The sequence below is a fragment of the Trifolium pratense genome, linkage group LG2, assembly GCF_020283565.1.
Source record: "Trifolium pratense cultivar HEN17-A07 linkage group LG2, ARS_RC_1.1, whole genome shotgun sequence".
NCBI lineage: Eukaryota > Viridiplantae > Streptophyta > Magnoliopsida > Fabales > Fabaceae > Trifolium > Trifolium pratense.
Window position 1 is genome coordinate 58,252,973 of NC_060060.1, and position 22,829 is coordinate 58,275,801.

At 35.3% G+C, this 22,829-nt stretch overlaps 2 protein-coding genes across 6 annotated transcripts in view; both read right to left on the reverse strand.

Annotated features, from left to right (window-relative positions):
• The window catches only part of LOC123910169 (probable cyclic nucleotide-gated ion channel 20, chloroplastic), a 25,163-nt gene extending 12,685 nt beyond the window's left edge, over positions 1-12,478 (reverse strand). The window contains exons 1-4 of one of the 2 annotated variants that reach the window (XM_045961235.1): positions 12,201-12,478; positions 10,389-10,921; positions 9,886-10,089; positions 9,670-9,768 (exon numbers count right to left, since the gene is read on the reverse strand). In XM_045961235.1, the coding sequence (XP_045817191.1) occupies positions 9,670-9,768; positions 9,886-10,089; positions 10,389-10,904 (819 nt within the window). In that variant the 5' untranslated portion in view covers positions 10,905-10,921; positions 12,201-12,478. Of the gene's footprint in view, positions 1-9,669; positions 9,769-9,885; positions 10,090-10,388; positions 10,922-11,039; positions 11,177-12,200 lie in introns of those variants that run through there. The other variant, XM_045961234.1, reaches the window with a different exon arrangement.
• On the reverse strand, positions 10,874-22,391 carry LOC123910168 (probable cyclic nucleotide-gated ion channel 20, chloroplastic). 4 transcript variants are annotated; one of them, XM_045961231.1, is made up of 15 exons: positions 22,084-22,390; positions 19,646-20,168; positions 18,845-19,030; positions 18,568-18,666; positions 17,983-18,120; positions 17,204-17,446; positions 16,562-16,822; positions 15,904-16,049; positions 15,462-15,539; positions 15,217-15,346; positions 14,873-15,119; positions 14,246-14,411; positions 13,459-13,576; positions 13,245-13,337; positions 10,874-10,921 (listed from the first exon to the last, which is right to left on the reverse strand). In XM_045961231.1, the coding sequence occupies exons 2-14, from the start codon at positions 20,144-20,146 to the stop codon at positions 13,290-13,292; spliced, it is 2,361 nt and encodes a 786-aa protein (XP_045817187.1). In that variant the 5' UTR covers positions 20,147-20,168; positions 22,084-22,390; the 3' UTR covers positions 10,874-10,921; positions 13,245-13,289. The 4 variants fall into 4 exon arrangements, with proteins under 4 accessions (XP_045817187.1, XP_045817189.1, XP_045817188.1 ...); XM_045961233.1 differs by lacking the exon at positions 10,874-10,921 and having other exon boundaries at positions 12,946-13,337; positions 13,459-13,544; positions 22,084-22,391; XM_045961230.1 differs by lacking the exon at positions 10,874-10,921 and having other exon boundaries at positions 12,949-13,337; positions 22,084-22,389.
• Between the last annotated feature and the right edge of the window lie 438 nt (positions 22,392-22,829).

A 22,829-nucleotide genomic window follows, 5' to 3' on the forward strand; every position in this document is an offset into this window, starting at 1 on the left:
CCTTGGGGACCTTTTTAAAAACCTATGACCTTGAACCTCTGTTTAAGAACCGAGTCGATGGTTGCGTTATGTTGACCTTCCCGGTTGATGTACCGACCTCACCTAGAGGAGGTTTATCTTTAGTAGATGTTTGTTATGAGCTGTTGCAACACGAACATCGTCTCCTAAAGATTTACCTATGAATTTAGGAACCGTGTCAAACCTAGAAAAAAACATGTGAGATTGGGATGGGTTGCAGGTAACTCTGAGCCGCTGGCCTTCAAAATTTACACCTAATCTGTTACGGTTCGCTTGATCTGCTGCATGGAATACTACTTGCATTCATGCATTCGTAACAATAATCATGCATGTGCATTTTGGTTTTCAAGGAACTAAACAAACACTAGTTACATAAGCATAAAGTTTTTCAATCATGGGAAGTAAAAGTTTGAATTTTTCTTATATCCCGGAATGCTTATGATAACAATTTGTCTACGGTTCACTTAAACCAAAATGACTAAAAAAAGGAATTAAAAATTTTGCATGCATTTTCATTCATAAATTGCATCTCATTCCATTCGTTCATATAACCAGTCATATTCCTGACGCCGGTATTTGACAAGAAACGTCTCAAGACTAGTCATGGAGAATTGGCAAGACCAGCACGATGCTTTGAAGGGCGAGGTAGCACAATTGACTGAAAAATTGGACAAGGCTCTTGAGTTGTTGATTAATCTGAACAAACCAGCGCATCTAGTTGTGGTTGAAACTGCGGTTCCCGCACTCCAAGGAGGAACTTCAGCAGTGAACACAGTTTGGCCAACTTTTGGTTTACCCGTTGGGTATACTCCACAGAATCAGGTTGAAGTTCAACAGTCTCCTCAGAATACCCAGACTAGGATCCCTCTGGTCCAACAAGGTTTTGTTTCACAACAAGAGAATCTGGATGATCCTAGAAATGCTTATCAGAGTCCAGGGTTATTTGATGATGTGCCAAAGGTTAATTCTAATGTTCCTCAACTGGAGGAAGCTCGTCAGGAATTCAAGGCTATTGAAGACCGTCTAAGTATGATGGAAGGAGCTGATCCCTTAGACCTTGCCAATATGTGCCTAGTTCCAGACTTGGTGCTCCCGCCAAAATTCAAGGTCCCTGACTTCGAGAAATATAAAGGCCTCAGCTGTCCAAAGAATCATTTGATTATGTATAGTCAGAAGATGGCCTCTTTTGCTAAAGATGACAAACTCATGATGCATTGCTTCCGAGATAGCCTCACTGGGGCATCACTCAACTGGTACATGCAACTGGAGGGGAACCGAATCCAATCATGGAGAGATTTGGCAAATGCTTTCATTAAGCAGTACCAATATAACATTGACATGGCTCCAGATCGTACTCAGTTACAAAACATGTCTCAAAAGGAGGGTGAGTCATTCAGGGTCTATGCTCAACGTTGGAGAGAGTTAGCTGCACAAGTTCGTCCTCCACTCTTAGAAGCCGAACTAGTGGACATATTCACTAACACTCTGCAAGGGGCATATTTTGAAAGAATGGTCGGCAGTGTTTCAACTGGTTTTTCTGATATGGTGAAGATAGGTGAGAGGATTGAAATGGGGATCAAGAGTGGTAAGATTCAAGCTACTATGGGCAATCAATGTACCTCAAAAGAGCCTGCAAACAGTTTCACCAAAATGAAGGAGGAGGAAATTAATGCTGCCACTCCCAAAAGAAAGGTCTTTGATCTGATTCCTATGTCATATGGTCAACTTCTTCCATATCTAGTGCACAATGGAATGGTAATTCCCAGGGCTCTAAAACCCATGACACCACCGTTTCCGGCTTGGTATGATGATAAAGCTAAATGTGAGTTTCATATGGGTGCTGAAGGTCATTCCATTGATAATTGCATAGCATTCAAACATCTAGTGCAAGAGCTCATCGACGGGAAGGTCTTGACTTTCAAGGATGGCAAGCCAAATGTGAAAGATAGTCCGCTGCTAGAGGCCGTCTAAAAGTTTAAAGGTTGCCAACCGGTCAAAAGGGAATCAAGCTCAAGGATTGATTATCATTAGACTGTTTTCATTTTTGTAATTTTCCTATTTGCAAGAGTTTGATTTGTGTTTAAACTTGTTTATTCGCAATAGTAATCATAATGGAATAATAATGCATGTTTTGAATTAATCTTTTCATGTCCATTCACTTTTCTCTTCTTCTCCACAAAAGCAAAAATATATATTTCACTCATTTCATTCATTATCGAATCTGTTTGAACAAAGATTGGAGGGAGGATGACGAAAAACGAAATAACCAAAATTGTTATAGTATGCTTTCGGATAAAACTTTGCTGATGATGTAAGGCATTGTTTCAAATCCCCGAACACCGGAGAAATAAGGAAGATAATCCGTAGTCACCCCTGTTGAGCCTAGAAGTTGGTGTTTCTTTCTATTCGAAATAACCCGCATTTTTAACCCGGGGCAGGGTAGTGTTCAGTTAATTCGGCCATGCGTTCGAGTTTCAAGAGAACAACATCTCATTCGAGGATCAATCACATTTTCTTCCTTGAACACATCACAAGACGTCAGGGGAATAAAAGAGAGTCAAAAAGAGAATTTGTTTTCCTCAACCATTGTCGAGGCAGTCACAATTTCCAAATAAAAAGAAAAAGAAAAGAAAGCCCGCTAAGTCAAAACTCAAAAGGACTTAGGCAAAAATTAGGGATTACAAACAAAAAAAGCGTCACCAATGAAGTCAAAATCATGTGACCAAAACAAAAAGTAAGTGACTGTCACGTCAAAGAGCATCATTGACCTATAAGCCATCGTATCATCACCATCGCGTTTCCAAAATCTCTTGGAACATGAGAGCATAGTTTGAATTAACTGAACGTAGGACTGAAGAACATCATGGAGAATGGGTTGGGTCTAAAATAAAATTTTGAGCCTTATATCCTTTTATTCAAAAACCGTGAACCAGGCCACGTTACAACCCTCAAAAGACCTAATTGAAGTAAGGTTTATTTTGAAAGCATGCGGTAGCAAGGTTGTGTTAACCTGACTCCCAAGATCTTTTGTAAATCATCAGTGTTGATATCATATTTTCACACCCTCTTTCGCAACATTCATCCACTATACATCAATTACATCTCAATCTTAATTTCAAAACTAGCATGCACATTGCATTAGAATTACTATTTTGAATAAACAGGTTTATCTGCAAATCAGCACTTAACAATAATGAAGTTTCAGCTATGAACGGTCACCAAGTGATCAGCAAGAAGTTATGTCCAATCTGGGGCAACTATCTTGAAACTTCAATCAACCAAGAGGCACATTCCCTAGAAAGGTCATTCAGTATGAGGAAAATGATCCAAGATCATATCTTGGCAAGCTGCATCAAAACCCAGGTGTTCAAAACCTAACGAACTGGTTCAAGATGTTCCTAATTAGGGGCAAACCACCTTGGGATCCTGACAATCAAGAGTGAACCCTTGTGACTAGGGGCACCTGAAGATCTCGTTGGTCCGGCCAAAACATTTCAAAAATGGGGCAATCAGGGTTGCACCTCCAAAATGCCAGTTTGATCAAAGAACATACCTCCTAGAAAAGGGGCACCAACATCAGTGAGTTGGCTAATCACTTCAAAGACGCAATTGACTGGGGCAAGACAGGTTACACAGGGGCAACTCCTCCTCATACCTTCAAGGCGGCCAAGCCAAATCTAGCATACATCCGCAACTGTTGAGTCCGGAATGGGCGTCGGGATTATGTTGACACAACATCAGGCCACATTTCTACAAAAAGCCTTGAACATTCACCGGTTCTAAACCAATCCTCACCCACTGCAGGGGCATTCATAGTAACATGCAAATCATCGCATTAATCATCTTCATGCATTAATCATGTCATTTCATTCTAGCAAATCGACATCACGCATTAATCATGTCATTTCATTCATATGGTATGCCCCATACCACAAACTCAATAACCTCGAGACTAAACAGCAAATCAAATATCCTCAAGCAAAAGTCCAATTGTTATTGGCACCCATTCAAAAATCCAATTGTCATTGGTATCCCATCAAAAGTCCAATCGTTATTGGCACACTTCAAAAATCCAATTGTTATTGGTACCAACCCAAAAGTCCAATCGTTATTGGCACCAACTCAAAAATCCAATCGTTATTGGTACCAACTCAAAAATCCAATCGTTATTGGTACCCAGCAAAAAGTCCAATCGTTATTGGCATCCACAAAAAATCCAATTGTCATTGATATCCCATTAAAAGTCCAATTGTTATTGGCACCAACTCAAAAATCCAATTGTTATTGGTACCAACTCAAAAATCCGATCGTTATTGGTACCCAGCAAAAAGTCCAATCGTTATTGGCATCCACAAAAAATCCAATTGTCATTGATATCCCATTAAAAGTCCAATCGTTATTGGCACACCTCAAAAATCCAATTGTTATTGGTACCAACTCAAAAGTCCAATCATTATTGGCACCCTGAAAGTCCAATCGTTATTGGCACCAACTCAAAATCCAATCGTTATTGGTACCCTTAAAAGCCCAACCTCGTTTGGCACCACCCGCAGCCTAATCACTGTTGGCAATGTTTAAGCCCAATTGTCATTAGCACCTACTCCGCAGCCTAATCACCATTGGCACCTGTTTAAGCCCAATTGTCATTAGCACTCACTTTGCAGCCTAATCACCATTGGCACCTGTTTAAGCCCAATTGTCATTAGCACCCACTCTGCAGCCTAATGCCATTGACACCTGTTTAAGCCCAATTGTCATTAGCATCAGTTCGTAAAAATTCAATTTCTACGCATCCCAATAATCATCACATGCACTAGTCATGCATTCCACTTCATGCATTTCATTACATGCACCAACAATGTGCCCAACAAACAAAGACATATCATGCATATCATGAGTCAACAAATTCATCTGCGTTAACTTTGCATCTTTAGGCATTAAAACATGCATAAACATTCATTGCATCATCCAAAGCATGCATGCATAAAAGCAGATTCGAAAGGTTTCTCCCCGCAGAGTACAACCTTCAGTTTTCAACCACAAGCAAGTTGAAGTCACCTTTTCCCCAGCAAGTCTGAATTGAAAGATGTTCAGCTTTCTCCCAGCGAATCTTTTGAAGAATCCTTAGACAGGACATCTTAAAAGCACATCCCCAGCAGAATCTCCTGGAAGAGCATCACCTCATCAGAAAGGATCAACCTTCGGCAAAAATGGCTGAACAAGATTATCTTACCCCCGGTGGGATCTCAAGATCACCTTATTTGCAAAGCTCTCGAAGTGGAGTATCCAGTATTTCAAAAGCTTTCAAAGGAAAGTGGAGAACAAGTGTTAGGTTTCGAAACTTACCAAGTGAAGTGGCGAACAAATTCAAAAGTTGGTTGACCTTCAGCATGGGCGGCTGAATAAAATCAAGCAAATAGATTGACCTTCAGTGTGGGCGGCTGAATAAAATCAAGCAAATAGATTGACCTTCAGTGTGGGCGGCTGGATAAAATCAAAAGAAGATTGACCTTCAGCGTGGGCGGCTGAATAAGATCAAAAGGGATTGACCTTCAGTGTGGGCGGCTGAATAAGATCAAAAGTTGGTTGACCTTCAGCATGGGCGGCTGAATAAAATCAAGCAAATAGATTGACCTTCAGTGTGGGCGGCTGAATAAAATCAAGCAAATAGATTGACCTTCAGTGTGGGCGGCTGGATAAAATCAAAAGAAGATTGACCTTCAGCGTGGGCGGCTGAATAAGATCAAAAGGGATTGACCTTCAGTGTGGGCGGCTGGATAAGATCATTTTCAAAGATTGACCTTCAGTGTGGGCGGCTGAATAAGATCAGAAGAAGATTGACCTTCAGCGTGGGCGGCTGGATAAAATCATTTCCAAAGATTGACCTTCAGTGTGGGCGGCTGAATAAGATCAAAAGGGATTGACCTTCAGTGTAGGCGGCTGAATAAGATCAAAAAGGATTGACCTTCAGTGCAGGCGGCTGAATGAGATCAAAAGAGGATTGACCTTCAGTGTGGGCGGTTGAATAAGATCACTTACTTTCAAAGATTGACCTTCAGTGTGGGCGGCTGAATAAAATCAGGATAATCTCTACCTTTGGTATCCAGCTTTCAAGGGAGGTAGATCTCATTCTCTATCATCTTTGAACTCATTTTTTTCCTTGGAGCAAAATTAGGGCATTTGTATTTAATTACCTCGCACCACAAGAATATGAAGACAATGATGTCATTCATACTCATGGGTCCAAGATAATTAAATAGGGGCAGCTGTCATACCCTAATTTTGTCCTACCCTTTTCATAAATTATTTTTCATCATATTTTCACATATTCTCTCATTTTCTTTTTATATTTAATATTCAAAATCTAAAAAAAATGTTTTTATATAAAAATAAATAAAAACAACACAACAACAGCTTGCTGTTGCTGCTGCGTGCGTCCATCCCCCTTAGCACTTCTTGTTTACTTTTTATTTTTATTATTATTATTATTAAAAAAATGAAACAAGAAGGACAGCACAGTGCACGTTCCCTTTCCTCCATGAACAGTGCTGCGCCTCTCCCTACTCTGCTGTTAGCCTTACTCTCTTTTTCAACTTTTCATCAAAACCATGCTGAATCTTCACCAAATTCACAAGCAAGCATGAAGGACCAATCACTTCATTTCTTCTTTTATCTTTGCAAAACCAAATTTTCAGCCAAAGCACACTTTAATCAACACTCAAAATTATCCAATGGTCATAGGCATTGATCAATTGATCCTATAAATTGATCCAAACGAATCAGAACAAGAGGAGGCGATTTTGGAGGAACAGAGAGAAGAGAAAAACCAAAAAAATCTCATTTTTTCATCACTTTTCCAAAATCCGAAATTGACTCAAACAACTTCCAAACTTCAATCTTCTTCACCCAAAAGCCTCTAAACACTTCCAGTAGCTTGAAACAACAATAAAAACGAAGGAAAACCGTTGAGAGAAGCTTACTCAAACTCCAAAATTGCAAAGAAAAGAGTGAGCTCTAACTCATCTAAGCAAGCTTCAAAACAAGTTAGTTTCTAAACGTTTTTTACTCATGAACCTTCACTGAAGCTTTTCAAACCATTTGTTTTGCTTAATTTGTTCAAATACGAGTTTTCATTTTTTGGGGGATTTAAAGTTTGATTTGTTTTCTTAAAATCCTTGCATCTTTTGTAAATTCTGAGTTTATATTCATGATCAGTGAGGAAAATCGAGTGAAACCGGATTTTATTTCGTAAATTTTGATGAAGTTTTGATTGTGTTGTTGTTGGCCGAGCTTCATGAAGCTCTCCCATGGCCGTTCTGTTTCTGTTCTTCACGAAGAAGAAGGTGAAGGTTAGGGATGGCCACGTGTCATCCCGTGATTGGTTCATTCTTATTTTAAAACACAACTGTTGGATCTATTGTAAGGCCGAGATCTGTTAGAGGATTTTTTTAAATCCAAGCCATTTGATCAAATCAAAGGGCCCAGATCCAGGAAGCCTACCGTGCACCTATTTCCTCGCGCTGCACCATGTTCATTTTTGTTCTGTTTGCCATTTTTTTTGGACGAACTGGGCTGGGCTTTGGTGTTGCAGATTGCTATTGCTTCACCCCCAGACCCAGTTTGCGCCCCCAGTTTGTTTGTTTATTTTTAAGTGCTTATTCACTTAAGTGCTTATTTAAATAAGTGCTTATTCACATAAGGGCTTATTTAAATAAGTACTTTTTCTTTTGAAAATATTTTTTTGAGTTAGTAGATAATTATTTGATTAATGAAAACACTTTTTTTTAAGTAAGTGATTATTTAAGTTGTTTTGTAGAAAAAGTGCTTATTTGAACAGATGTTTATCTAAGCTTTTGAGTCAAGTGTTTGCACTAACAAATAAATGATCTTTTTAGATCACAGATTTTTGTTGGCTTATTGTTATAAGTCATTTTATTTGCTTATTTGCTTTTTAGCTTATAGAAAAAGTACTTATTTGAACAAATGCTTATTTAAGCTTTTGAGTCAAATTTTTGCACTAACATAAGAGACCTTCTTAGGTTATTTGTTTTATTTTGGTTGCTTTATTTTGATGAGAATTTTATTTGATTATTTTTCAAAAACATTTCGTTACTTTAAAAACCCCAAAATTCAACTTTTCTCCTTTGAAATGAATACGATTAAGCAAAGTCGATAAGATTAGCAAAAGCTTCAGTTACTGTATATATTGTCTATACTTTGTTTGCTTGTTTCGTTTCTCTTTTATCTTGCTCGAATTTGAAAGCACTCAATAAAATAGAATGAAAAAGGAAGGGACTGACGTATGACTTTCTCTACCCGAATGGTTCCGAGACCCTGACGTATGACTCGTGTCTTGGACCATTCTCATTCCCAAACCTTAAAACACCTAAAAAAGTATCTCTTAATCTTTTCTTTTGATTTTGTTAAATCAAATTAAAACGACTTAAGATTAAAAGGATGAAAAAGGAAGGGACTGACGAATGACTTTCTCTACCCGGATGGTTCCGAGGCCCTGACGTATGACTCGCGTCTCGGACCATCCTCATTCTCAAACATTTTCACAAAAACTCATAAAATCAACTCAACACACTCAAACCTTTTTCACTGCCCTCGCGCGCAGTAAAAGTAAAACCCTCTTCACAAAACGGGTGACGTTTTCGTCCATTCTCCGTAATACAAACCACGCTTAAGCCTCCGAAGTGCGAGCATACAAGCAGCGTTTAATACGAGAATGCGACTTAGACGTCATGCGTCTAAAAGCAACCAACCCACAAACATTTTTTACCCTGAACTACGAAACCCTGATTTTCCCATTGCACCTGGGAATACGTAGGAGCGAGATTCAACATCTTGTCGGGCACAATAATAAAAAACAAAACTTTTTCTCTTGTATCCATAATCATAATAATAATAATAAAAAACAAACTTTTTCTCGATGAAGCAAGAAACGAGTAATCAAGCAAATATTAAAAAACACGTTAAAGCAAACAAACATTTCCCTCTAAAAGGTTCCCGTTGAGTACAACGGATGTGAGGGGTGCTAATACCTTCCCCTCGCATAACCAACTCCCGAACCCATTTCTCTACCCCTCAAGGTTTTCTCGATATTTTCCTTTCCCTTCTTTGGGATAAATAAAATTCGGTGGCGACTCTGTTACTTTTCGAGTGTTCACACTCGAGGTTTATTTTTCGCGCCGCGACAGACAGCCCTCAAAGTTGCTTCAAGTAAAGTAGACAAACATTAAACATGTTCTAACAATCAACATGCTTTCATACCATTTGAATTTGACACTTTTGGCTTACTAGCACCAGACATTGTGAGTCTTGAGTTCAAAAGGTTATGAATAGCAATGTTGTGTCCCCTAGAGCTATGAATGATGTTTATAAGAGAATTGGTTTTGCCATTCAAAAAGGATTAGCGGTGCAGCTTGTTGTCCGTTTGCCTTTCATTCATATGTAATTTGGCAATAGTTTATATGCGATTTAATAAGTTTAATTTTTAATAATTTTAAATACTAGTCCGCGGTGGATCACTTATAATTTTAGAAACATTTAGTATTTACATGGCCTATCATTAGACTTGGTCTATCATTCTATGAATGGATGGATTAGCACAAATTAAATTTGTAAGGGTGATTATTGAGAAATTACCTGGAGAAGAATATTCAAGAAATACACAATATCAGTTATGCTTCTAATTGAAACAAGCGTGTTTGCCATTGTCCAGTTGATACATATACATTTCTCATCCTGTAGAAAAAGAATGAGAAAAAGTGAAGCTTTTAAATATTTTTTTTAAGCAAGTTAAAAGATAAAGTAAATGATGTTGTAAGATTTTTCAATTAAATATAAGGAAAAGAATCATACCTTGTTCACATAAATTAAGAAGAAAAATAATGGATCAACAAAAATTGCGACCAAGCAAAATATGGCCAAAAACTTGTTCCAATGTTGTACAACTTTATTATGAGGGTTCATAACTCCAGGAATACATGAAGAACAGAAAGAATAAAGTTTTCTCCCATAACCTTTGGTATCTCCTTTGGCGTCGCCATAAAGAGAATTGTGGAACTGTAAACATTCAAAACATCAACAACAAACATATTGGTTATGTGAACTTAACAGAAAACATCAACAAAACGTGCACAACAATATGACAAAAAAGGTGCATTCATCATAATGGTTGGCAATGATAACAACATAAAAGTATAGTTAAATATAAATACCTAAGTACAGTCTAATTCAATTAACTATCTTTAAATTATATTTTTTAAAGAAGAGAAAATCATCGTCGTGAAGTCAACTTCAAAACACAAACGTCAATTTATCTTAAATTTACAAAGAAATAATAGTTGATATTAGGAAGATACCTTGGGATCAAGTATAACGGAAGCTCTTTGATTTGTTTGCTGAGAAACCTTGAAGTAAGTAGGGCAAGTAGTGCAATAAGGATCACTACACATTCCGAGTTGTCCAGACCTCAACAAGTGCTCATTTTTTTTGTCGTAGTCATTATCATTCCAACGATGTTCATCTGTGCCATCAAACTTCTCTGTCTTGTTCTCTCCTACTTTCTTTCCTGCCACTACTATACTATTCTGAAAAGGATTTCCAGTTGCAGGAGTTGCATATAAGGGACCACTCATTTGCCCCAACGGAGTTTTCCTCGCAGTACGAAGTGGACCAGTATGTCTGACAAGATTCGGCTGTCTCTCATATTGATCCAGAGAAGCCATTGGAATAGAGATTGAAGCACTTCGTGTACTTGATGAAGCACTTCGTGTACTTGATATGTTTCTTCGGAATGTAGAATCCTGAGGTTCATCAGATCGTTGAGTAGGTGATTCTGACAGCATCGGAATTTCATCTTTATCAAAATGATTCATGTTTCCTTGTGATGATTCTAAAAACAGAAAAAACATCAATATATTTGTCTATGTACCATCTCAGCAATTTTAAAATGAAGCAATCCAATTCAGCTCAAAACTTAAAAAGGGAAAATATAAATCATAAAACTGTACATAATCAAGTGTTTTGGCTCAAGTGGTTAATGAGTTTCAGTTAAGGACGGATTATTTGGGAGAGCCCTGGTTCGAATCCTGACCGGTACAATCCGTATTCTTGTCTTGATTACCTCTCGCCCAAATTCCGAATTTCCCTAGGAACCGGAGGATTAAGACCAAAACAACATATCAAAAAGTCAAAGGGCCGTAGGCTAGTCACAAATCCAGATGACTCAATGCATCATAAGAAATACTCCCTCCGATCCTTAATATAAGAAGAGATTCACTTTTTAGATATATTAGAAAATTGATGTATCTAGACTATATTATAGACTAGATACTTTTTTTTTGAACGGCAAAATATATTATTAATAATAACCGGTCTCTGCACAAAACGAGCAAAGACCGGGAAAAGCAGAACTACAAAACAATGGTGCCGTATATAAGCGGGTCACCAATCAATAAAGCTAAAAACATACACGCCTAATAGAGGTTCTTCTAATCCCATTCTTAGAAGATACTCCGCAAGTCTCCAAACCGCCAAAGAAACCATCAACCCGACCCATAAAGATACCTCTAGACTCTAACTATAGACTAGATACATTCATTTTTTAATGTATCTAAAAAGTCAATTTCTTCTTATATTAAGGACTAGAGGAGTATCTTTGTTCTTATTTATATGGCCGGCTGTCAAATCTAAAATGATGTATTTGACTTTACATAGAAAAATATCTTATGAATTAAAAAGATATATAAATGGAACTTTTATCAATATAGAAGTGTAATGAATACCCTTATCTTAGCTTGGAAGAAAACAAAACATATCAACTACACATTCATTGAACAAAACTAACTATACAATTGTTGAAATGCAAGCACCATGCCGTCAAATTCAAACCTGCCTCTACAAAATTCGCGTGTGTCACTGAATTAAAAATCATTTAATTACATTAAGAATTAAGAAAATTAAATGGGAAAAACTAAATTATTGTATGATCTTACAAATAATATTTTTAAGCAAGACCCTAAACCAAATATAACAGAACAAGACAAAACATTATAAATTTGTGACCTATGAGGAATTGCAATTGGGTAAGGAACAAATGGAAAACACAAAAAGATTAAGAACAAGCAACAATAATAATGAATAAAGACAAAAGAGAAAGCTGAGAGTAAAACCTGATTAAAGAGGAAGTTAAGAATGAAAACCCCAAAAGCTATTTTGCAGCATTTCAACTTAAAGAATGCATTTTGAGGAGAATAATGATTATGGGGAGAATTTGTAGTGTGGAGTCTATCTCTGTGTGTGACAGTGTGAGACTTTGACAGTGTGAGAGTCTATCTCTGTATGGAAGCTGATGAAGTCGTTGACGCGTGAGTTTGATAGAGACATTTATTTTATTTTATTTTATTTTATGTTTTTCAGTTACATAGAGACATTTATTTTATTTTATTTTATGTTTTTCGGTTACATAGAGACATTTATTTTATTGTCATAAAAAAATAAAGAATATATGTTCTCATATGTTCTGGAAAAAGAATACCTTTTTTCATATTTTATTAAAATATAAAATAAATTACAAGATTATTAACTTTATGAGGTCCATCTTCAACCTAGCTAGCAGCATTAGTCCATGCATGTGCAGGGGGTTGGTTCCCACCATCTTTACACTTGAACATTAAAATTAAACTTATTTAAATGTATTTTCACCGCCAGTTTAATTTGGTTCGGAGACATCAAGATTAATTTTTTTATACAATGTTCACACTCATGTATCACATATAATAGAAGGTTTTTTTTAAATAAAATAAAATAAAAAATCAAACCAAATACAAAATTGATAGGTACATCCAAATTTCAATAAAAAAATAAAAAAGAAACATAACAAAAACAAATAAAAGAGGAAAATTCACACACCACCAAAAATAGATACTGGAACCACTTGATGTCAAAACTGACTCCCGAATCAGATTAAACCGGTGGTTAAAGCTTAAAAAAAAGTCATTATACAACATCACAACTAATAAAAATTTAAACATTTTTTTTATGAATAGTTGATGATATAATTTAGCCATTTAATATATGTGACTAGTTAGGATATTACTGCTTTACTTTTCTCAAGATTGTGCTTCAAAAAATTTGATAAAAATTAGACATTGTCGACAGAAATGCTGAAATTGTTAAGCCAAATGCTGTGATTGGAGTTCGAGTCTCAGTCCTACCACTTTGTGTGTGAGAGTTATCGGCGACGATGATTTCTTTTGATCTCAGTCCCTCCACTTTGTGTGTGATACTTTGATATCACAGAAATGATACTTTGATATCACAGATTTGAGGTCAAATAAAGGCCTGAGTTATCGGCAAAAATCAAAAGGCCTTTATTTGACCTCAAATCTGTGATATTAAAGTATCATTTCTCTTACACAGATGTTACAACTTTGATGCTTCATTATTTGATTGTGAAGTGTTAGCGCGACAAAGGCGTTTCTTTTTGTATCTCCATGCAACCTGAATCCGCGTCGCTGCAAGACATCTCCAGTAAGGTGATTCATACCTAAGATGAATTATGCATGTCATATCAGTTATTAATAGTTTGAGAACAAAGTTAGACACAAATTTGATAATTAATGGACTAAGAAAATGTAATGTGAGTGGTGAAGTGAAAACTCAATTTTTTATACATTACTAGATGTTCGACGTGTGCTGTTGCACGAGCATTGTTGCATATTTTTAGAGATACCATATTTTTAGATCGGATATCTAAAGATTGATTGATTCGAGGACACCAGTTTTACCATCCACTAGCGGGGTTAATGCTTGGCCGTGACAGTGATTAGGCTGTGATTGAAAACTTTAGAATGGCCTAAATTTTAGAGAATACACCAATAGAGATCACTTCTATGAAGCACGAACACTCATCAGATTAGGTGTGTGCCGGTGTCTGACACATGTCAGCGTTCAACACAGACACGACACCGCCACTTATGATTACATTGAACTATGTTATTTTCTCAAATTATTATCAATGTCAACGTGTCGGTGTCTATGTTCTGTCCACTGTCTATATCCGTGTGCTTTGTAGGTTCACGTATAAAAATGTTAGATTAAATTTATTATCTTAACAAAATGTAAACAGGTTCTAAAATCTAATACTAAGTAGTAAAACATATATGGGTAAACATAATACCAGAATCACAATTTATATATGCAAGATAAAGAATACCTTATGGCTCCTTGAACACCAGGATTCCTCAAGAATCTTGCAAAAATACTTGTAACTTCTTCAAGGTCTGCTGCTCTAATTGAAAATGCCTCCACATTTGTTAGGCACAATACTGTCCTATTGCTAATTACCAACCTTTGTCTTGGAATTCTTGTTTTTCCACAACCTTCAAGGAAAACCAAGTTAAAGTTGTTAACTATTGCAAGGTAAAATAATATTGTTTGACAAAAATATCCTTATTATTAGGTACAATGACTATTTAGGGTCTGTTTGTTACAACTTTATTTTTAACCAATCATAATTTATTTATTTTTCAAATTTATCATTTTTTAGCTCTTTTTAAAAAAATAATAAATCAGACTCTAAAAAAGAAACATTTTAGTGATTATAAACATTATAATCATAAGCTAATTTGATTAGCTAGCTTCTAAAAAGGACAGATAAAATGAGACAGGGTGAAGTATGTGTATAAGGTGTCGTCTCCTTCATAACAGAAAAGTCAAATCCCATTGACACCGTTCGTAAAATAGTTACCAGTGTTACTTTAACTAACAATATCCCTACCAACTGAGCTATGCTTACAGGGTCCAAACTCTGGTACTCCCATGTAAGGAAATGATATCTAACCTTTGTTTCCTGAAGCATGCTCAAGACACCATGTCAGAAGTTCTTCACCACAAACATTGCCCTCCGATAAAGGAACTCTAATTCCATCTTCACCAATACTTTCCAATTTTCCGCGAACAATAAAAACCACTTTCTCTACCAAGCCACCATCATACAAAATTTTGCTTCCTTTGATATATATTTTTTGTCTTAGTCTCTCACAAATGGCATCCAATATCGGCTCATCCATCAAGGAAAAAATTCGAACCTGTAACATATAAATGACAAGTTGATGGAACATGAACTCCGTTTCTTAAGATTAAAAGCAGCTGACACCATATCGCCAAAAATACCAATATACACACCTTCTTAACAAATTTAAAGAGATGACGTCTGATGTCCCTCTGAAGATCTTCTGGTAAATTCTCCATGAGTATTTCTTCATTCACTCCTCTCGTTGCAGCCCAATTATAACGTTCTGCTTGTCGCACTCTCCTGCATCACCGACCAATCATGAGTGGGCAAAAACGTCTAACACTATAACATAGACACATTCTTATGATTAATTACAATGCTTGTATTAGAAACAAAGAGAGGAATAATTAGATACCTTCTCAGGTCTTGTGCTAAGCGCCTATGGCTCATCCATTGCTCAACATCGCGTTGTCTAAGTGACATTTCTAGCCTCCTTCAAGAGAATTTGAGAATATGAAATATACAATCATCATCAAGCATGTTATTAAGGACTAAAATGCTAAACATATACTCCCTCTGTAACAAAATATACGCAAAATTCACCTTTTTAGATTTATTGCAAAATTAATGTATCTGATCTATAATATAGGCCAGATACATTAATTAAACAATGAATTTAAAAAGGTGAATTTTGCTTATATTTTGTCACGGAGTGAGTATATAATACGTAGCAAACTTATTAACCATAAATAGCGAGAAATATGATTATCAAAAAACAAATATTAACTAGCAGCGTTGGATAAATTTCAAGTGGCATTGCATAATTTGCATATATGAAGCAAATTAAAACACTCTACCTTCTTCCAAGAGCCTGAAGAAAGTTTTGTATGTTACCAATGAGAAGAGCAAAAAGCAAGAGTCCTAATCCAATAATTCCCATAGTAAAAAGAACTTCCCAAATAAAATAGCTTGGTGACAAATTTCCAGCTAGAGTGCTAATTTGCTGCACAGAATATCCAAATTATAGCATTAGTAGAATTTCATGTATTGATAAAAAAAAAATGAATAAAAAAGCATACCATTGCAAAATTGAATATATTATTTCGAAGAAAATTTACATATTGTGTTCTAGTTTGATTAGAATCATTTTGGAATTGCCGGTTATAAATGATTTCCCTTATGGTTTATGGAAAAGAAACATTTCATCAACTTTTGAACTTATATTTCCCTTATGGTTTACTAGAAGGCCGTCCTAACTGTCTACTTTATCCCGGGCCAGCCATCTAACGCTCCATTGTGTCTCGTGGATGGAGGCGTTACATAATTACACATGTATTCCTTTATATATATTTGTCGGATTTAGGTTGTGCACAGTAACGTAATCAGCTACAAGATGGGCCAGTCCAAATTTCATTGCAGATTTTGATTATTTATAAATCTAAAATATCCGCTTCAAATAATTTTGCCTCAGGTTTATGTCATAAAAGTTTTAATAAAAAGAAATTAAAGAAATACCTGAAATCCCCAAAATGATGAATATACATATCTTGTGAGCACATTATGTTTTGTAGTAAGGTTAACAGCTTTAAGATAAATCCCATATTCAAAATAATCTTCTGTAAAACAAGCGCTCGCATTCTCATTTTTCCTCCAATTAAACAAATTTGTTTCATTTTGATGATGGTACTCACTGCCTCCATGTCCACAATCAATGAATTTTGAGCATTCATGAAAATATGTTTTCTTGCACGCACTTCGTAGACATTGATTAACCCTCTGAGACAAGAAAGAGGAATAATGTTGAAGATGATTTGGGAAAGTAATAAAACAAAAGAATAATTTTGATGCATTGTTGATGTAAAACATTTCACACTGTCAATCAATCACAACTCATATTTGTATGATTTTTAAGATATATATAATCAAAGTCAACTATTTTAAATGATGAGAACGGTTATGATTGATTGACAGTGTAAAAAATCTTTACACTTTTAGTGCATGAGAATTAAATAATATAACAAAGTGACATCATGATTAGATGCATGTGATTGAATGTATGTTTAAAATTTCTTTAAACTATCATGCGATGCTGTTAAACTCAAATGATAATCGCGGAAATAAGAAATAACAGGTAGATAAATGAAAAGCCTAACCTACCTGCAAACCGAAGAGATACCACCATGACCCAACAACATGGCCAGATAGCATGAACGTAAAAAGATTTATGAAGAAACTTGCCCATGCTGACTCAAATATGAACCCTGACGGAGAAATTAGCATAGGAAGAAATCTACACAATCTGGGCATGTACTGAGCAAGGACGGCGCCGCGCAAAAGATTCTTCGCATGATTTGCGCCCGATGTTCCCAAGTGTTTTGGTAGGAAAAACAATATCATTATCTGCAAATATTTCACTGCATTATACCATGGTATGGAATTTGACATGTATTATGGTTAAAATACAAAGTTTAATGATTAAAATATACATTGTTCTTAAGACCAAAAAAAAAAAATATACCTTGTTCTTCAATTTAATGATCACAAATAAAATTAACAAAGACAATGTACAATACTTTGTATTGCAGATTGTATACTTGACCATCAAGAAATTCACATTTGATTGTCCATTTAGATTAGTTTATTTGAGTTTGTCTACTGACATAAGCACCTGTGAGACTGTTTGGAGAGCTTATGAAAACATCATATGACATGTTCATAAGCTGTTTTCAGCTTATTTCCAAAAGCTCTTCAAGATAACTTACGAAAATATCTAATAGCTTATGTACAGTTTGACTTTATTTTTTATCTTGTTATAGAAATAGCTTATACATAAACAGTTATATGATAAACATTTATCCTATAAGCAATTAATTAATTTGTTTATCCAATAGAACCTTATGAAATACTGAATATGAAACAAAGGGAAATGGAGTTACCTGAGGAAGTGGAAGTACAACAAACAAGTCAAAAAGAAAATATGTCTGGAGATAATGACGAGCAATTTTCTTAGGATGGTCAACCAACTCCCCGGCACCAACCACCCTAGACTCAGGAGCTACATAAGCCAACCTAAACTGCAAAGAATGAACTTGGAAGAATCAGTTGAGCCTTGCTGCATCATCGAAGAGTAGCAGCCTAGACTTATCATTCCTCTCTACTACCAAAAAAGAAACTACTATAGTTTAGGGACCGATTTAGAGACAGAAGAAAATATCAAATCGGTCACTAAATCAGCACTGACATTAGCAACAAGTTGTTTAACGACTTTCCACAAATCAGTCACAAACTCATTTAGCGCCCAATTTAGAAACCGATTAAGCACCAATTTGAAATATTGGTCGCTCCAATGACCGAAATATTACGGTCACTATACAGAGAATTTTTAGTGTATAATAGGCCCACTACAGCTTCAAACTCCACATTGATTTATTAATCATAATAATGTATGGAATTATTCGTACTTCTAAGTAAAATAAGTTAAATAAGTACTTATACAATTAAAAGGAATATATAAAAGTTACCTGAAGAATAATATTTAGGAAATGTATGAAATCATTCGTACTTCTAAGTAAAATAAGCACTGTTGTGATAGTCGAGTCAATAACAATACATTTACGTTCCTGCATACAAAAGCAAGAAAATTTTGAGTAAAATTGCAAATAGACAACACAGTGAATTGAAGTTGAATTATATGAAGTCTGAAGAAGTGAAACAAAGACTAGAAATTTACTTGAGACAATTTGCAAAATTTGAATATAAATAAAAAGGTGAAATAAATAAATAAATAAAAAAACATACCTTATTCACAGACAGCAAGAAGAAAAATAATGGATCCACAAAAATTGCCACCAAGCAACAAATTGCAAAAAATTTATTCCATTGTTGTACAAGTTTATTATGTGGATTCATAACTCTAGGTACATTCGGAATCAAGAAAGCAAAAATTCTTCTTGCCCAATCCTTTGCATCACCGTAGAAGGCATTCTGAAATTGAACAAATTTTTACAGTGAAAGAATCTAAAATTGTCAAAAATTTGTTCATGATATAAAAAATCTACAGATTGATAGAAAAGAATAACATTAAACCAATATGGCCTATAATGATAATGACAATAACTTGTACAACAAGTTACATATAATTACGAAAATCATTGACTGTTTGAGACATTTTCTTAAAATATAAATGCTTAAATGCTGTTTTGGTCAATTTTTAAAATGCCATACTTCTGACGATCTTCTGAGTTAGATCTTAATGCGACAACTCAATTGATGATACACTGTCTAGGTGCATTCTCATCACTTAACAACTTATTTTGATTTCATCAAAATATACACTGATCTATATCACAAAGGCATCAAAATTTGATACAAGACACTGTCTAGGAGGATTCTCACTTAACAAATTATTTTCATGTCATCAACTTAGTTGTCACGTAAATATATCTCTGGCTCAAAAATAAGCCCTAAATACATAGGTGGAAAAAATGTCGGACAGTTTGTATATTGGGAAACCAAAACCGTAACTGAAGCAAGATATGAGGAACAAAACTGCATCTAATCCCAAAATGAAAGAATAAATAGTGTTTTTTAAGGACATACCTTAGGATTGAACAAACCCGAATTTTTCGAATCCATTTGTTGAGTAGCCTTAAAGTAAGTTGGACAAGTTGTACAGTATGGATCATTACACATTCCCAATGGACCAGACCTTACTAAATGTTCATTTTTACCAGCATAGTTATTCTGCAAATCATGTCCACTCATAATGTTACATAAAGGAAACTTTTCTGTCTTACTTTCCACTGCATTGCTCCTCTGCGCGACCATATTCTGCCAGAAAAGATTTTCGGGTCTATGAGTAACATATAATGGACCACTCATTGGACTAAATGGTGTTTTTCTTTTACTCCTTAGAGGACCAGTGTGTCCTCTAAGATTAGTATCTCTTTCATATGGATCCATAGGTATCATTGGAATGGAAATCGAAACACTTCGCGTCCTAGGTACAAGACTCGGGAATTTGGAATCATCAGGTTCATTTGATTGTTTTGGAATAGTATCTGAGAGAATTGGCACTTCATCTTTCCCAAACTCAGCCATGTTTGTTCACAATTCTGCAATACTGTCAAAGTTAACAAAAAAAATACTCAGTTTCTACATTTATATACCAATACAGTAATTCTAAAGTTAAAATCGGTCAAATCTATACTCTAAATAATGAATACTTCAATGGAAAAAAAAAATTAGAGCAACAATTGGTCGGTTTAGTTGGCCTAGTAGACTTTTTTGTATGTCTAAGTTTATTCTATTTAATGCTCAAGCGACTCGAACAATTGAACTAACTGTTCTTAGTGATTGAAAGTTTGAGGTTCATTAAACTAAGATATAACATATAGTGGTGGCTCAAAGTGATGAAAAAGAGCATACAAGATTTATTTGTGTGATGTGCTGATTATGCAGCACTAACACACCCGATTGAAGGTGTGTTCGGTGTTCAACATGTGTCGACACTGACACATGTGGTTATATTCAATCACTTCCATTTTATTAAATATTCATCGGTGTCAGTGTCGAAACTATTGTCAATGTATGTGTCGACACTGACACGTGTGTATATTCAATTAGTTCAACTGAGGTTTATTTCCTTTTAATTAACTTTGGAGGGTCCCTTTCTGCACTATGTGCTGTTTATTTTCCTTCTGTAACAAAGTTCCACACTTCATATAAAAATAAAAGAAATCCAAGTGCTTTTGTAACTTCCTGAGATATGAAAATGAAAAGCAAAAGCATAAGTATGAACTTTAACTACTCTCAATATAAAACAATTTCTCTTGATATTATGGTAGAATATTTTCGCGTATCTGCTTCCAGGACCAGTTTTCAATCTTAGCTTATCTTTGACTATGGCTTAGAAATATGGATTAGTATTAAGTCTTTTGTATATAAATAACATTCAAAGTTCTTATTATTTTCTCTCATTCTTGAATCCAAAATCTCACAACTTCAACACAAACTTGTTCCTTACACCAGTTGAACAAAGTATATAAGATCTTTACTGAATAATTTTTCAGCGATCAATACTATCCATGCAGACATGTCAACCAATTTCAGCCATTAAAAATATTGACAGCATCATATTTGAGCTTTCTCCAATTAAGAACCAACTACCAAAGATAAATTTCGCATTACGTACATGAAGTACGGTCCTATTTCGATAAACAACTTAATTAACCATTTACCATGTAAATGTTTGTGTATAAGATAAACACTTCTGTAACCCACTTGGGTTAGTCCGGTAGTATTGGCTTGGGACCTAGGAGTGTGCTCCTCCTTAAGGTCTCAGGTTCGATTCTCTCTGGTGCCAACTTGGGTAAGCTAATTTAGCTTCTTCAAAAAAAGATAAACACTTATGTATAAGTTTTGTTTATAAAAAGATAAAATGAAATCTAACTGTTTTCATATAAGCTATAAGTTGTTTTCATACTCTATCCTAGAGAGATGTATCTTAAAAAGAACTTATGAACATATCATAAGCTCTCCAAAAGAGTCTCACAAGTACTTATTGTTGGGCCGTGAGGGGGGAGCCTCACTGGGTTGGATTATCATATTGGGCATTGAACAACCTTACAGATGGCTTTTGACAACATACTTTCATCCAAAATCTTAAGGCATTAAGTTTATGGGTCTTCTCGGTTATAAAGTGTTCAACCTCAACTCTTCCAACCAATGTGAGACTTAACTCATACTTAATAGATCTCAACACTTATTCCTGTAGTTAAGCTCAAGTAAATCCAAACAACAGGTAAAATGAAGTCAAACGGTTTTCATATAAGCTATTAGTTGTTTTCATAAGCTATCATGGAAATCTTATTATGAAAATATTTTGAAAACAGTACATCAACATGTCATTAGCAATTTTCATAAACTCTCTAAAACAGTCTCACAAGTACTTATTTTAGTAGTTAAACTCAAGTAAGTAAATCCAAACAGCCCCTAAATTAAGCCAAGTTAACACAAAGAGCTAAAAGGGTAAATACCTGTTTGAAGCTGACAAGTGACACCAGCTATTTGAAGCTAAAGCATGAATTTTTATTGTGGAAACTTAGTCATTGTGCCAGAGAAGGAGGGATTCTCACATATATATGTAGAAAGAAAAGGATTCAAAAGGGTGAGTGGGGTCAGTGTTGAAAAAATGCAGATGGGTCAGAAATAGACTTCGAAGAAGTAGTGGTGTGAACAAATGAGAAGAAAGAAAGACAAGAGTCATGAGAAGCATGTTTGTGTTTTCTTGTTTGGCTCGTTCAACATTATATGAAAACCCTTGCATCCAATCCAACCACCTTGCCATTGTTTTGTTCAATAAATATTCTCACACGCTACTTGGTACTATGTTTTATTGATTCAGTAAGCATCCAAAATCGAGCTCCTCAAAATTGAGTACGGGCTCCACGTGTACACATCACTCATTTATTATTTTTTAATAATAGTACATAATAAGTATTTGATCCCTCCAACCTCGCATCTCTTAAAAAGTTCTAAATTTGTCTCACTAATAACTCTATATCTCATCAATAACACTACATTTTTATAAGTAGGTCCCACAAAAATATATTATAGTGAGGAAAGAGTGTACTTATTTGAGAAGCCGTACGTACTCAATGGGTTTTGCTTCAATGGTAGTACCTAATAAGTACCTATATAAGTATCTAATAGGTACTACCATTGGAGATGGTCTAACTAATACTCCATGTACTTTTTATAAGGAACACTTTGAAAAAATTAC

Excerpts from the sequence above, each read along its gene's own strand:
- LOC123910168 (XM_045961231.1), bottom strand. The coding sequence starts at position 20,146 with ATGGCTGAGTTTGGGAAAGATGAAGTGCCAATTCTCTCAGATACTATT. Across the intron at positions 17,447-17,982 it reads TTGTACTTCCACTTCCTCAG|ATAATGATATTGTTTTTCCT; the intron begins GTAACTCCATTT and ends AAATATTTGCAG. Across the intron at positions 16,050-16,561 it reads CATCATTTTGGGGATTTCAG|CAAATTAGCACTCTAGCTGG; the intron begins GTATTTCTTTAA and ends TATTCTGTGCAG.